Genomic DNA, 15,122 nt, shown 5'->3' with positions numbered 1-15,122 from the left:
AGGGGACTGTCAGGAAGACATCACACAGGAAGTAGGACATGTAGAGGATTTCGAATAACATTTGATTGGTCGCGTACACAGTTAGCAGGTGTTATTTTGGGTGCAGCGAAACGCTAATGTTTCTAGTTGATGGGGGCCTGCTGTCTCTGCTGTCTCCTGTAGTCCACGATCGGCCACTTAGTTTTGTTGAGTAAGAGGTTATTTTCCTGGTACCACTCTGCCAAGGCACATTCTCCCTGTCTCGTCGTTGTTTGTAATCAGGCCTACAACTGATGTGTCGTCAGCAAAGTTGGTGATTGAGTTAGAGGCGTGCGTGGCCACGCAGTCGTGGGTGAACAGGGAGGACAGGAGGAGGCTGAGCACGCACCCCTGTGGGGCCCCAGTGTTGTTGTTTTTGTTCATTCTTTCTAATGTGTGAAGTGATTATCTTTTTGTTTTCTCATGATTTGGTTCGGTCTAATTGTGCTGCTGTCCTGGGGCTCTGTGGGATCTGTTTGTGTTTGTGTTTGTGAACAGAGCCCCAGGACCAGCTTGCTTAGGGGACTCTTCTCCAGGTAAATTCTTGGTTGGTGAGCGGACCTCAGACCTCACAACCATAAAGGGCAATGGGCTCTATAACTGATTCAAGTATTTTTTTAGCCAGATCCTAATTGGTATGTTGAATTTTATGTTCCTTTTGATGGAGTAGAAGGCCCTTCTTGTCTTCTCTCAGATCGTTCACAGCTTTGTGGAAGTTACCTGTGGCGCTGATGTTTAGGCCAAGATATGTATCGTTGTTTTGTGTTCTCTAGGGGAACAGTGTCTAGATGGAATTTGTATTTGTGGTCCTGGCAACTGGACCTTTTTTGGAACACCATTATTTTTGTCTTACTGAGATTTACTGTCAGGGCCCAGGTCTGGCAGAATCTGTGCAGAATATCTAGGTGATGCTGTAGGCCCTCCTTGGTTGGTGACAGACGCACCAGATCATCAGCAAACAGTAGGCATTTGACTTCAGATTCTAGTAGGGTGAGGCCGGGTGCTGCGGACTGTTCTAGTGCCCTCACCATTTAGTTGATATATATGTTGAAGAAGGTGGGGCTCAAGCTGCATCCCTGTCTTACTCCACAGCCCTCTCGCACGCTCTTTCTCTCTCTTTCTCTCTCTCACTCTCCTTTTTCCCCTCTCTCACTTTCTCTCTCTCACTCTCCTTTTTCCCCTCTCTCTCCTCCAGAGTAATGTACGTGTTCGGGGGATTTAACAGTCTCCTGCTGAGTGACATTTTGATGTATACGCCAGCCAGCTGCTCCAGCGCTCCCAGCGCTGCCGTCTGTGCAGCAACCTGGCTGGGAGTTCACTGCCTCTGGAATGCTACCTTAGGGACCTGCCTGCCTTGGGACTCGAACCCCGGATTCCTGGATGAGCAGACCGCCTTGGCCTCCTGTGGAACCAGAACATGTAGGTAACCTGTCTATCTAACGAACCTCTAACTTACCCCCACTTACCATCATACAGTTTACTACCTCCCTTATCAAATAGAAAATAAACCCTGCTCCTCCTGGTATTTTATTAAGGCCTTATAACCATAATGGCCCTATAGACCTTTTGAACTGCTGTTTGAGGTACTTCCGGTGTGTTTGGAAACAACTAGCTAACTTTGTCTAGTGGTTTTAACGACAAGGTGGGATGGTCGTTACGACCGGGGGCGAATCAGTTTTTTGCACATTTTAGTTGATAGATTTTCCAAAGCATTGCAGTGGGCTGCATGGAGAGTAACGTTAGCATCAGGAGGTGGCGGTGCCAGGATAAGTTGTTTATGATGTTAACCATATATTTTAGTTAACGTCAGCTAGCTAGCTACATATAAATAGGATCGACAGTCAACAAAATGTGCTTCAAAAAATAGCTTGGTCTGCCATAAAACAACAGGGTTCGCTACCTAGCTAGTAGTTAAGCTAATGAAGAGATTTCCGGTCCCAAAGAGAGAACTATGACAAAAACACAATTACCGCAAAATATGAAATGTTGTATCACCTGAAAATGTGACCCGATTCAGGAAACCTCGTATGTCACAAGTCAAATTCAGTCCTTTTTTTCCCTTTTTAATATTATTATTATTTTTCTTTCAGAAATGCCTTCTGGGACATGTGAACTTTCTTTTGCCTTAATAACAAACTTGTAAATGCGAGTAAATTCCGGCCTAGTTTGTTTAGCCACAGAAAAAGTCAGCAACCTTCCCACTAGCCGTGATTGGCTGAGATTTATGAGTGGGCTGGACATGCCAAGAGAGGAGTTCGGATACAATGTAGAAAATAAGAAAAATAAAGGAAAACCCTTGAATTAGTGTGTTCAAACTTTTTGACTGGTACTGTACATAGGCTCCGATTTGATACAGGAACAATACGTTTTAGTTCTCAATGATTCGGTTTGATTAGAGGAACGAATCAATGAGATTCGGTTTGATTAGAGGAACGAATCAATGAGATTCGGTTTGATTAGAGGAACGAATCGATCAGATTTGGTTTGATTAGAGGAACGAATCAATGAGATTCGGTTTGATTAGAGGAACGAATCGATCAGATTCGGTTTGATTAGAGGAACGAATCGATGAGATTCGGTTTGATTAGAGGAACGAATCGATGAGATTCGGTTTGATTAGAGGAATCAATGAGATTTGTTTTGATTAGAGGAATGAATCAATGAGATTCGGTGAGATGCAATACCATTTGTCACATAAACACATTCGTTGTCCCAAATCAAATCTGCTGCTGATGGAGCTCATGAGCTGCGCCTCTCTGAGCTGAAGTGGGTGTGTGTTGCATGTGTGTAAATTATGTACATGTAACTGCCGAAATAAAAGGAACCGCCAACATAAAGTGATGGTGTTGGAGTCGCGCCTGGCCGTGCAGTCATGAGTGAACAGGGAGTACAGGAGGGGACTGAGCACGCACCCCTGAGGTGGCCTCCGTGTTGAGGATCAGCATGGTAGACGTGTTGTTGCCTACCCTCACCACCTGGGGGCGGCCCGTCAGGATGTCCAGGATCCAGTTGCAGAGGGAGGAGTTTAGTCCCAGGGTCCTTAGCTTAGTGATGAGCTTTGAGGGCACTATGGGGTTGAACGATGAGCTGTAGTCAATGAACAGCATTCTCACATAAGTGTTCCTTTTGTCCAGGTGGGAAAGGGCAGTGTGGAGTGCAATAGAGATTGCATCCTCTGTGGATCTGTTGGGGCGGTATGCAAATTGGAGTGGGTCTAGGGTTTCTGGGATAATGGTTTTGATGAGAGCCATGTCCAGCCTTTCATATCACTTCATGGCTACGGACGTGAGTGCTACGGGTCGGCAGACATTTAGGCAGGTTACCTTCGTGTTCCTGGGCACAGGGACTGTGGTGGTCTGCTTGAAAGATGTAGCTGTTACAGACTGGGTCTGGGAGAGATTGAAAATAGCAGTGAAGACACTTGCCAGTTGGTCAGAGCATGGTAATGGTCCTGCGGCCTTGTGAATGTTGACCTGTTTAAAGGCATCTACAATCCAAAATTAAATCTAGAATTGGCTTCCTATATCGCAACAAATCCTCCTTCACTCATGTTGCCAAACATACCCACGTAAAACTGACCATCCTACTGATCCTCGACTTCAGCGTTGTCATTTATAAAATAGCCTCCAACACTCTACTCACAAACTGGATGCAGTCTATCACTGTACCATCCGTTTTGTCACCAAAGCCCCATATACTACCCACCATTGTGACCTGTGTGCTCTCGTTGGCTGGCCCTCGCTTCATACTCGTCGCCAAACCCACTGGCCCCAGGTCATCTACAAGACCCTGCTAGGTAAAGTCCTCCCTTATCTCAGCTCACTGGTCACCAGAGCAGCACCCACTCGTAGCACGCGCTCCAGCAGGTATATCTCACTGGTCACCCCCAAAACCAATTCCTCCTTTGGTCGTCTTTCCTTCCAGTTCTCTGCTGCCAATTACTGGAACGAATTGCAAAAATCTCTGAAGCTGGAGACTCACATCTCCCTCACTAGCTTTAAGCATCAGCTGTCAGAGCAGTTCACAGATCACTGCATCTTTACATAGCCCATCTGTAAATTGCCCATCCAATCTACCTCATCCCCATACTGTATTTATTTATTTATTTATTTATCTTGCTCCTTTGCACCCCAGTATCTCTACTTGCTCATTCATCTTCTGCACATCTACCATTCCAGTGTTTAATTGCTATATTGTAATTACTTCACCACCATGGACTATTTATTGCCTTACCTCCCTTATCCCTTATCTTACCTCATTTGCACTCACTGTATATAGACTTTTTGTTTTCTTTTGTTCTACTGTATTATTGACTGTATGCTTGTTTTACTCCATGTGTAACTCTGTGTTGTTGTATGTGTCGAACTGCTTTGCTTTATCTTGGCCAGGTCGCAGTTGCAAAATGAGAACTTGTTCTCAACTTGCCTACCTGGTTAAATAAAGGTGAAATAAAATAAAATACATTGTTACTATGTTATACTACTAATATACAATACCACGCTATACTATACTAGTACTACACTAGTACTATACCACTAATATACTATTCTTGTGCTAAACTATTACTATTCTTTTACCAAATTATGGTTTAACAAGGTCCTCTCTGGTTGTATTGTAGATGTTGACAACGATCGTTGTGACCAGTACACGGACTGCTACAGCTGTACAGCAAATACTAACGGCTGCCAGTGGTGTGCTGTTCAGTGTGTCTCCGTGAGCTCCAACTGCACGGCCGTCACGGTAAGGGCCGGGACGGGTTACTTTACATTTAGATAAGATGGACTTTCACACAATTTGTATTTGGTACCATTAGGGTTGAAAAAAATGTATGGTAACTTTCATAAAAGCAGGAAATCCAGGAATCGTCATGTATGTGAATGTAAGACGTGTCTTCCTACCCCAGGGGGCCATAGTGGAGTACGGTATCTGCCCCAAAGACAACCCGTCTTATGTCTGCAACAAGAAGACCAGCTGTAAGAGCTGTGGTGTGGACCAGAACTGCCAGTGGGAACCCAGAAACCAGGAGTGTATCTCTCTACCTGGTAAGAAACCAGAAGTGTACCTATGTACCTGGTTAGAACCCATAAGAGTATCTCTCTACCTGGTTAGAACCCAGAAGAGTATATCTCTACCTGGTTAGAACCCAGAAGAGTATATCTCTACCTGGTTAGAACCCAGAAGAGTATCTCTCTACCTGGTAAGAACCCAGAAGAGTATCTCTCTACCTGGTTTAGAACCCAGAAGAGTATCTCTCTACCTGGTTAGAACCCAGAAGAGTATCTCTCTACCTGTTTAGAACCCAGAAGAGTATCTCTCCACCTGGTTAGAACCCAGAAGAGTATCTCTCTACCTGGTTAGAAACCAGAAGAGTATCTCTCTACCTGGTTAGAAACCAGAAGAGTATCTCTCTACCTGGTTAGAAACCAGAAGAGTATCTCTCTACCTGGTTAGAACCCAGAAGAGTATCTCTCTACCTGGTTAGAACCCAGAAGAGTATCTCTCTACCTGGTTAGAACCCAGAAGAGTATCTCTCTACCTGGTTAGAACCCAGAAGAGTATCTCTCTACCTGGTTAGAACCCAGAAGAGTATCTCTCTACCTGGCTAGAACCCAGAAGAGTATCTCTCTACCTGGCTAAACCCAGAAGAGTATCTCTACTTGGCTAGAACACAGAAGAGTATCTCTCTACCGGGTTAGAACCCAGAAGAGTATCTCTCTACCTGGTTAGAACCCAGAAGAGTATCTCTCTACCTGGTTAGAACCCAGAAGAGTATCTCTCTACCTGGTTAGAACCCAGAAGAGTATCATAGAATCGTTAACAACATTTTATCTCCATTTTTGACTCATCAAAAGTACCTTTTTGCAGACATAACAGCCGAACACGATGCTCGTGGCATTCTTTCTATATATGCCATTTAGCAGACGCTTTTATCCAAAGCGACTTACAGTCATGTGTGCATACATTCTACGTATGGGTGGTCCCGGGGATCGAACCCACTACCCTGGCGTTACAAGCGCCATGCTCTACCAACTGAGCTACAGAAGGACCTACTTTCTACAATGGAAACTATCGCCCGGGAAATAATAATATTCCAAATTAGCTCAATAATATCGACAGAAACATGGCAAACGTTGTTTATAATTTTTGTTTTTTTATTTAACGAGTCAGGTCAGTTAAGAACAAATTCTTATTTTCAATGACAGCCTGGGAACAGTGGGTTAACTGCCTGTTCAGGGGGAGAACGACAGATTTGTACCTTGTCAGCTCGGGAGTTTTGAACTTGCAACCTTGGTGTTTTTCAAATATCTATTCGATAATATATCCGTCTGGACAATTAGTTTTTCAGTAGGACCGATTGGAGTAATGGCTACCTCTGTATTTTACGCGAGAGTAATGTAGCCGCCTACGGCTATTCTTCAACATAAATGCGTAAAACTGCGTAAAACTACGTCACAATGCTGTAGACACCTTGGGGAATATGTAGAAAGCGTAAGCTGGTTTTGATTGCACATTCACAGCTCAATGGGGACTCATTGGAACGCAGCGCTTTCAAAATATGGGGCACTTCCGGATTGGATTTTTCTCAGGCTTTCGCCTGCAACATCAGTTCTGTTATACTCACAGACAATATCGTTACAGTTTTGGGAACGTTAGTGTTTTCTATACAAAGCTGTCAATTATATGCATATTCTAGCATCTTGTCCTGACAAAATATCCCGTTTACTACGGGAACGTTTTTTTTCCAAAAATGAAAATACTGCCCCTAGAGTCGCAACAGGTTTTAAGAGGGTAACACAGTCCGTTCCAACACGGCTTCTATACAGACAGAGGGGTTTGGGAGTTAGAACATCTGGGACACCTGTAGGAATTGCATAAACTTTCAAAGCTTAATTTACTTCCTTACTTTGTCAGCCCGTTACTTTGTCAGCCCGTTACTTTGTCAGCCCGTTACTTTGTCAGCCCGTTACTTTGTCAGCCCGTTACTTTGTTAGCCCGTTACTTTGTCAGCCCGTTACTTTGTCAACCCGTTACTTTGTCAGCCCGTTACTTTGTCAGCCCGTTACCAGCCCGTTACTTTGTCAACCCGTTTTTGTCAGCCCGTTTTGTTAGCTTTGTCAGCCCGTTTTGTCAGCCCGTTACTTTGTCAACCCTGTTAGCTCGTTACTTTGTCAACCCGTTACTTTGTCAACCCGTTACTTTGTCAACCCGTTACTTTGTCACGCTTGTTAGCCCGTTACTTTGTTAGCCCGTTACCCCGTTACTTTGTCAGCCCGTTACTTTGTCAGCCCGTTACTTTGTCAGCCCGTTACTTTGTCAGCCCGTTACTTTGTCAGCCCGTTACTTTGTCAACCTTGTTATCCCGTTACTTTGTCAGCCCGTTACTTTGTCAGCCCGTTACTTTGTCAACCTTGTCAGCCCGTTACTTTGTCAACCTTGTTAGCCCGTTACTTTGTTAGCCCGTTACTTTGTCAACCCGTTACTTTGTCAGCCCGTTACTTTGTCAGCCGTTACTTTGTCAGCCCGTTACTTTGTCAACCCGTTACTTTGTCAGCCCGTTACTTTGTCAACCTTTTGTCAGCCCGTTACTTTGTCAGCCCGTTACTTTGTCAGCCCGTTACTTTGTCAACCCGTTACTTTGTCAGCCCGTTACTTTGTCAACCTTGTCAGCCCGTTACTTTGTCAACCGTTACTTTGTCAGCCCGTTACTTTGTCAACCCGTTACTTTGTCAGCCCGTTACTTTGTCAGCCCGTTACTTTGTCAGCCCGTTACTTTGTCAGCCCGTTACTTTGTCAGCCCGTTACTTTGTCAGCCCGTTACTTTGTCAGCCCGTTACTTTGTCAACCCGTTACTTTGTCAGCCTTGTTACTTTGTCAACCCGTTACTTTGTCAACCCGTTACTTTGTCAACCCGTTACTTTGTCAACCCGTTACTTTGTCAACCCGTTACTTTGTCAGCCCGTTACTTTTGTGTCAGCCCGTTTACTTTGTCAGCCCGTTACTTTGTCAACCCGTTACTTGTCAGCCCGTTACTTTGTCAGCCTGTTACTTTGTCAGCCCGTTACTTTGTCAGCCTTTACTTACTTTTGTCAACCCGTTACTTTGTCAGCCTTGTTAGCCCGTTACTTTGTCAACCCGTTACTTTGTCAGCCCGTTACTTTGTCAACCTTGTTAGCCCGTTACTTTGTCAACCCGTTACTTTGTCAGCCCGTTACTTTGTCAACCCTGTTAGCCCGTTACTTTGTCAACCCGTTACTTTGTCAACCCGTTACTTTGTCAACCCGTTACTTTGTCACGCTTGTTAGCCCGTTACTTTGTTAGCCCGTTACTTTGTTAGCCCGTTACTTTGTCAACCCGTTAGCTTTTTGTCAGCCCGTTACTTTGTCAGCCCGTTACTTTGTCAACCCGTTACTTTGTTACCCGTTTTTTGTCAGCCCGTTACTTGTCAACCCTAGCCCGTTACTTTGTTAGCCCGTTACTTTGTTAGCCCGTTACTTTGTCAACCCGTTACTTTGTCAGCCCGTTACTTTGTCAGCCCGTTACTTTGTCAGCCCGTTACTTTGTCAGCCCGTTACTTTGTCAGCCCGTTACTTTGTCAGCCCGTTACTTTGTCAGCCCGTTACTTTGTCAACCTGTTACTTTGTCAGCCCGTTACTTTGTCAACCTTGTTATCCCGTTACTTTGTCAGCCCGTTACTTTGTCAGCCCGTTACTTTGTCAACCTTGTCAGCCCGTTACTTTGTCAACCTTGTTAGCCCGTTACTTTGTCAGCCCGTTACTTTGTCAACCCGTTACTTTGTCAGCCCGTTACTTTGTCAGCCCGTTACTTTGTCAACCGTTACTTTGTCAGCCCGTTACTTTGTCAACCCGTTACTTTGTCAGCCCGTTACTTTGTCAGCCCGTTACTTTGTCAACCGTTACTTTGTCAGCCCGTTACTTTGTCAACCCGTTACTTTGTCAACCCGTTACTTTGTCAACCCGTTACTTTGTCAACCCGTTACTTTGTCAACCCGTTACTTTGTTAACCCGTTACTTTGTCAGCCCGTTACTTTGTCAGCCTGTTACTTTGTCAGCCCGTTACTTTGTCAGCCTTGTTAGCCCGTTACTTTGTCAACCCGTTACTTTGTCAGCCTTGTTAGCCCGTTACTTTGTCAACCCGTTACTTTGTCAGCCCGTTACTTTGTCAACCTTGTTAGCCCGTTACTTTGTCAACCCGTTACTTTGTCAGCCCGTTACTTTGTCAACCTTGTTAGCCCGTTACTTTGTCAACCCGTTACTTTGTCAGCCCGTTACTTTGTCAACCCGTTACTTTGTCAACCTTGTTAGCCCGTTACTTTGTCAACCCGTTACTTTGTCAGCCCGTTACTTTGTCAACCCGTTACTTTGTCAGCCCGTTACTTTGTCAGCCCGTTACTTTGTCAACCTTGTAAGCCCGTTACTTTGTCAGCCCGTTACTTTGTCAGCCCGTTACTTTGTCAACCCGTTACTTTGTCAGCCCGTTACTTTGTCAACCTTGTAAGCCCGTTACTTTGTCAGCCTGTTACTTTGTCAGCCCGTTACTTTGTCAGCCCGTTACTTTGTCAACCCGTTACTTTGTCAGCCCGTTACTTTGTCAGCCCGTTACTTTGTCAACCTTGTAAGCCCGTTACTTTGTCAGCCCGTTACTTTGTCAGCCCGTTACTTTGTCAGCCCGTTACTTTGTCAGCCCGTTACTTTGTCAACCCGTTACTTTGTCAGCCCGTTACTTTGTCAGCCCGTTACTTTGTCAACCTTGTTAGCCCGTTACTTTGTCAACCCGTTACTTTGTCAGCCCGTTACTTTGTCAACCCGTTACTTTGTCAACCCGTTACTTTGTCAGCCCGTTACTTTGTCAGCCCGTTACTTTGTCAGCCCGTTACTTTGTCAACCCGTTACTTTGTTAGCCCGTTACTTTGTCAACCTTGTAAGCCCGTTACTTTGTCAGCCCGTTACTTTGTCAGCCCGTTACTTTGTCAACCCGTTACTTTGTCAGCCCGTTACTTTGTCAACCTTGTAAGCCCGTTACTTTGTCAGCCCGTTACTTTGTCAGCCCGTTACTTTGTCAACCTTGTTAGCCCTTTACTTTGTCAGCCCGTTACTTTGTCAGCCCGTTACTTTGTCAACCTTGTTAGCCCGTTACTTTGTCAGCCCGTTACTTTGTCAACCTTGTAAGCCCGTTACTTTGTCAGCCCGTTACTTTGTCAGCCCGTTACTTTGTCAACCCGTTACTTTGTCAACCTTGTTAGCCCGTTACTTTGTCAGCCCGTTACTTTGTCAGCCCGTTACTTTGTCAACCTTGTTAGCCCGTTACTTTGTCAGCCCGTTACTTTGTCAACTTTGTTAGCCCGTTACTTTGTCAACCCGTTACTTTGTCAACTCGTTACTTTGTCAGCCCGTTACTTTGTCAACCCGTTACTTTGTCAACCTTGTTAGCCCGTTACTTTGTCAACCTTGTTAGCCCGTTACTTTGTCAACCCGTTACTTTGTCAACCTTGTAAACCCGTTACTTTGTCAACCCGTTACTTTGTCAACCTTGTCAGCCCGTTACTTTGTCAGCCCATTACTTTGTCAGCCCGTTACTTTGTCAACCCGTTACTTTGTCAACCTTGTTAGCCCGTTACTTTGTCAGCCCGTTACTTTGTCAGCCCGTTACTTTGTCAGCCCGTTACTTTGTCAACCCGTTACTTTGTCAACCTTGTTAGCCCGTTACTTTGTCAACCCGTTACTCTGTCAACCTTGTTAGCCCGTTACTTAGTGGTTAGAGCGTTGGACTAGTAACCAGAAGGTTGCGAGTTCAAACCCCCGAGCTGACAAGGTACAAATCTGTCGTTCTGCCCCTGAACAGGCAGTTAACCCACTGTTCCTAGGCCGTCATTGAAAATAAGATTTTGTTCTTAACTGACCTGATTCGTTAAATAAAGGTAAAATAATAAAAAATAAAAAACCGTTACTTGTTCCCGGAAAAAGGCCTTTTTATAACTAAAAGTTTTTATTTTATTTACATCTTTGTACCATTTCAGGTTACTAACTGGTTAAGTTTCAATAAAAACTGGGGGATGTTCTAAAACTTTTGACCAGTAGTGTATATCTCTATTTATAATCAATATTTCTCTTCCTCCAGAGAATATATGTGGTGAGAACTGGCACCTGGTTGGTAACTCATGTCTGAAGTTCATCACAGCCAAGGACTCGTATGATAATGCACAGCTGACCTGTCGGGGTCACAACGCCGTCCTGGCCTCACTGACCAATCAGAAGATGGTGGACTTCGTTCTCAAGGAGCTGCAGATCATGAGCGTTCTGGTGAGCAAGGTCACTATAGTTACAATATATTACAACATATATATAGAATGGTCACTATAGTTACAATATATTACAACATATATATAGAATGGTCACTATAGTTACAATATATTACAACATATATATAGAATGGTCACTATAGTTACAATATATTACAACATATATATAGAATGGTCACTATAGTTACAATATATTACAACATATATATAGAATGGTCACTATAGTTACAATATATTACAACATATATATAGAATGGTCACTATAGTTACAATATATTACAACATATATATAGAATGGTCACTATAGTTACAATATATTACAACATATATATAGAATGGTCACTATAGTTACAATATATTACAACATATATATAGAATGGTCACTATAGTTACAATATATTACAACATATATATAGAATGGTCACTATAGTTACAATATATTACAACATATATATAGAATGGTCACTATAGTTACAATATATTACAACATATATATAGAATGGTCACTAGTTACAATTTATTACAACATATATACACAGTGCCTTGCGAAAGTATTCGGCCCTATTGAACTTTGCGACCTTTTGTCACATTTCAGGCTTCAAACATAAAGATATAAAACTGTATTTTTTTTGTGAAGAATCAACAACAATTGGGACACAATCATGAAGTGGAACGACATTTAAAATCAAATCAAATCAAATCACATTTTATTTGTCACATACACATGGTTAGCAGATGTTAATGCGAGTGTAGCGAAATGCTTGTGCTTCTAGTTCCGACAATGCAGTGATAACCAACAAGTAATCTAACTAACAATTCCAAAACTACTGTCTTATACACAGTGTAAGGGGATAAGGAACATGTACATAAGGATATATGAATGAGTGATGGTACAGAGCAGCATACAGTAGATGGTATCGAGTACAGTATATACATATGAGATGAGTATGTAGACAAAGTAAACAAAGTGGCATAGTTAAAGTGGCTAGTGATACATGTGTTACATAAGGATGCAGTCGATGTTGTAGAGTACAGTATATACATATGTATATGAGATGAATAATGTAGGGTAAGTAACATTATATAAGGTAGCATTGTTTAAAGTGGCTAGTGATATATTTACATCATTTCCCATCAATTCCCATTATTAAAATGGCTGGAGTTGGGTCAGTGTCAATGACAGTGTGTTGGCAGCAGCCACTCAATGTTAGTGGTGGCTATTTAACAGTCTGATGGCCTTGAGATAGAAGCTGTTTTTCAGTCTCTCGGTCCCAGCTTTGATGCACCTGTACTGACCTCGCCTTCTGGATGATAGCGGGGTGAACAGGCAGTGGTTCGGGTGGTTGATGTCCTTGATGATCTTTATGGCCTTCCTGTAACAACGGGTGGTGTAGGTGTCCTGGAGGGCAGGTAGTTTGCCCCCGGTGATGCGTTGTGCAGTCCTCACTACCCTCTGGAGAGCCTTACGGTTGAGGGCGGAGCAGTTGCCGTACCAGGCGGTGATACAGCCCGCCAGGATGCTCTCGATTGTGCATCTGTAGAAGTTTGTGAGTGCTTTTGGTGACAAGCCGAATTTCTTCAGCCTCCTGAGGTTGAATAGGCGCTGCTGCGCCTTCTTCACGACGCTGTCAGTGTGAGTGGACCAATTCAGTTTGTCTGTGATGTGTATGCCGAGGAACTTAAAACTAGCTACCCTCTCCACTACTGTTCCATCGATGTGGATAGGGGGTGTTCCCTCTGCTGTTTCCTGAAGTCCACAATCATCTCCTTAGTTTTGTTGACGTTGAGTGTGAGGTTATTTTCCTGACACCACACTCCAAGGGCCCTCACCTCCTCCCTGTAGGCCGTCTCGTCGTTGTTGGTAATCAAGCCTACCACTGTTGTGTCGTCCGCAAACTTGATGATTGAGTTGGAGGCGTGCGTGGCCACGCAGTCGTGGGTGAACAGGGAGTACAGGAGAGGGCTCAGAACGCACCCTTGTGGGGCCCCCGTGTTGAGGATCAGCGGGGAGGAGATGTTGTTGCCTACCCTCACCACCTGGGGGCGGCCCGTCAGGAAGTCCAGTACCCAGTTGCACAGGGCGGGGTCGAGACCCAGGGTCTCGAGCTTGATGACGAGCTTGGAGGGTACTATGGTGTTGAATGCCGAGCTGTAGTCGATGAACAGCATTCTCACATAGGTATTCCTCTTGTCCAGGTGGGTTAGGGCAGTGTGCAGTGTGGTTGAGATTGCATCGTCTGTGGACCTATTTGGGCGGTAAGCAAATTGGAGTGGGTCTAGGGTGTCAGGTAGGGTGGAGGTGATATGGTCCTTGACTAGTCTCTCAAAGCACTTCATGATGACGGAAGTGAGTGCTACGGGGCGGTAGTCGTTTAGCTCAGTTACCTTAGCTTTCTTGGGAACAGGAACAATGGTGGCCCTCTTGAAGCATGTGGGAACAGCAGACTGGTATAGGGATTGATTGAATATGTCCGTAAACACACCGGCCAGCTGGTCTGCGCATGCTCGGAGGGCGCGGCTGGGGATGCCGTCTGGGCCTGCAGCCTTGCGAGGGTTAACACGTTTAAATGTCTTAATCACCTCGGCTGCAGTGAAGGAGAGACTGCATGTTTCCGTTGCAGGCCGTGTCAGTGGCACTGTATTGTCCTCAAAGCGGGCAAAAAGTTATTTAGTCTGCCTGGGAGCAAGACATCCTGGTCCGTGACTGGGCTGGATTTCATCTTGTAGTCCGTGATTGACTGTAGACCCTGCCACATGCCTCTTGTGTCTGAGCCATTGAATTGAGATTCCACTTTGTCTCTGTACTGACGCTTAGCTTGTTTGATAGCCTTACGGAGGGAATAGCTGCACTGTTTGTATTCAGTCATGTTGCCAGACACCTTGCCCTGATTAAAAGCAGTGGTTCGCGCTTTCAGTTTCACGCGAATGCTGCCATCAATCCACGGTTTCTGGTTAGGGAATGTTTTTATCGTTGCTATGGGAACGACATCTTCGACGCACGTTCTAATGAACTCGCACACCGAATCAGCGTATTCGTCAATATTCCCATCTGACGCAATACGAAACATGTCCCAGTCCACGTGATGGAAGCAGTCTTGGAGTGTAGAGTCAGCTTGGTCTGACCAGCGTTGGACAGACCTCAGCGTGGGAGCCTCTTGTTTTAATTTCTGTCTGTAGGCAGGGATCAGCAAAATGGAGTCGTGGTCAGCTTTTCCGAAAGGGGGGCGGGGCAGGGCCTTATATGCGTCGCGGAAGTTAGAGTAACAGTGATCCAAGGTTTTACCACCCCTGGTTGCGCAATCGATATGCTGATAAAATTTAGGGAGTCTTGTTTTCAGATTGGCTTTGTTAAAATCCCCAGCTACAATGAATGCAGCCTCCGGATAAATGTTTTCCAGTTTGCAAAGAGTTAAATAAAGTTAGTTCAGAGCCATCGATGTGTCTGCTTGGGGGGGGGGGATATATACGGCTGTGATTATAATCGAAGAGAATTCTCTTGGAAGATAATGCGGTCTACATTTGATTGTGAGGAATTCTAAATCAGGTGAACAGAAGGATTTGAGTTCCTGTATGTTTCCTTCATCACACCATGTCCCGTTAGTCATGAGGCATACGCCCCCTCCACTCTTCTTACCAGAGAGATGTTTGTTTCTGTCGGCGCGATGCGTGGAGAAACCCGTTGGCTGTACTGCCCTGGATAGCGTTTTCCCAGTAAGCCATGTCTCCGTAAAGCAGAGAACGTTGCAGTCTCTGATATCCCTCTGGAATGCCACCCTTGCTCGGATTT

General features: G+C 44.7%; 1 protein-coding gene across 6 annotated transcripts in view; it reads left to right on the top strand.

Annotated features, from left to right (window-relative positions):
• The window catches only part of atrn (attractin), a 258,397-nt gene that overhangs the window by 66,719 nt on the left and 176,556 nt on the right, over positions 1–15,122 (top strand). For 5 of the 6 annotated variants that reach the window (XM_046367619.1, XM_046367616.1, XM_046367618.1 and 2 more), the window contains exons 12-15: positions 1,214–1,437; positions 4,637–4,758; positions 4,922–5,060; positions 11,155–11,345. In XM_046367619.1, the coding sequence (XP_046223575.1) occupies positions 1,214–1,437; positions 4,637–4,758; positions 4,922–5,060; positions 11,155–11,345 (676 nt within the window). The remainder of the gene's footprint in view (positions 1–1,213; positions 1,438–4,636; positions 4,759–4,921; positions 5,061–11,154; positions 11,346–15,122) is intronic. The other variant, XM_046367620.1, reaches the window with a different exon arrangement.

Source organism: Oncorhynchus gorbuscha, linkage group LG10, assembly GCF_021184085.1.
Source record: "Oncorhynchus gorbuscha isolate QuinsamMale2020 ecotype Even-year linkage group LG10, OgorEven_v1.0, whole genome shotgun sequence".
Classification (NCBI taxonomy): domain Eukaryota; kingdom Metazoa; phylum Chordata; class Actinopteri; order Salmoniformes; family Salmonidae; genus Oncorhynchus; species Oncorhynchus gorbuscha.
Note: the sequence above shows the minus strand (reverse complement) of the source record. Positions and strands in the feature narration are given on the sequence as shown.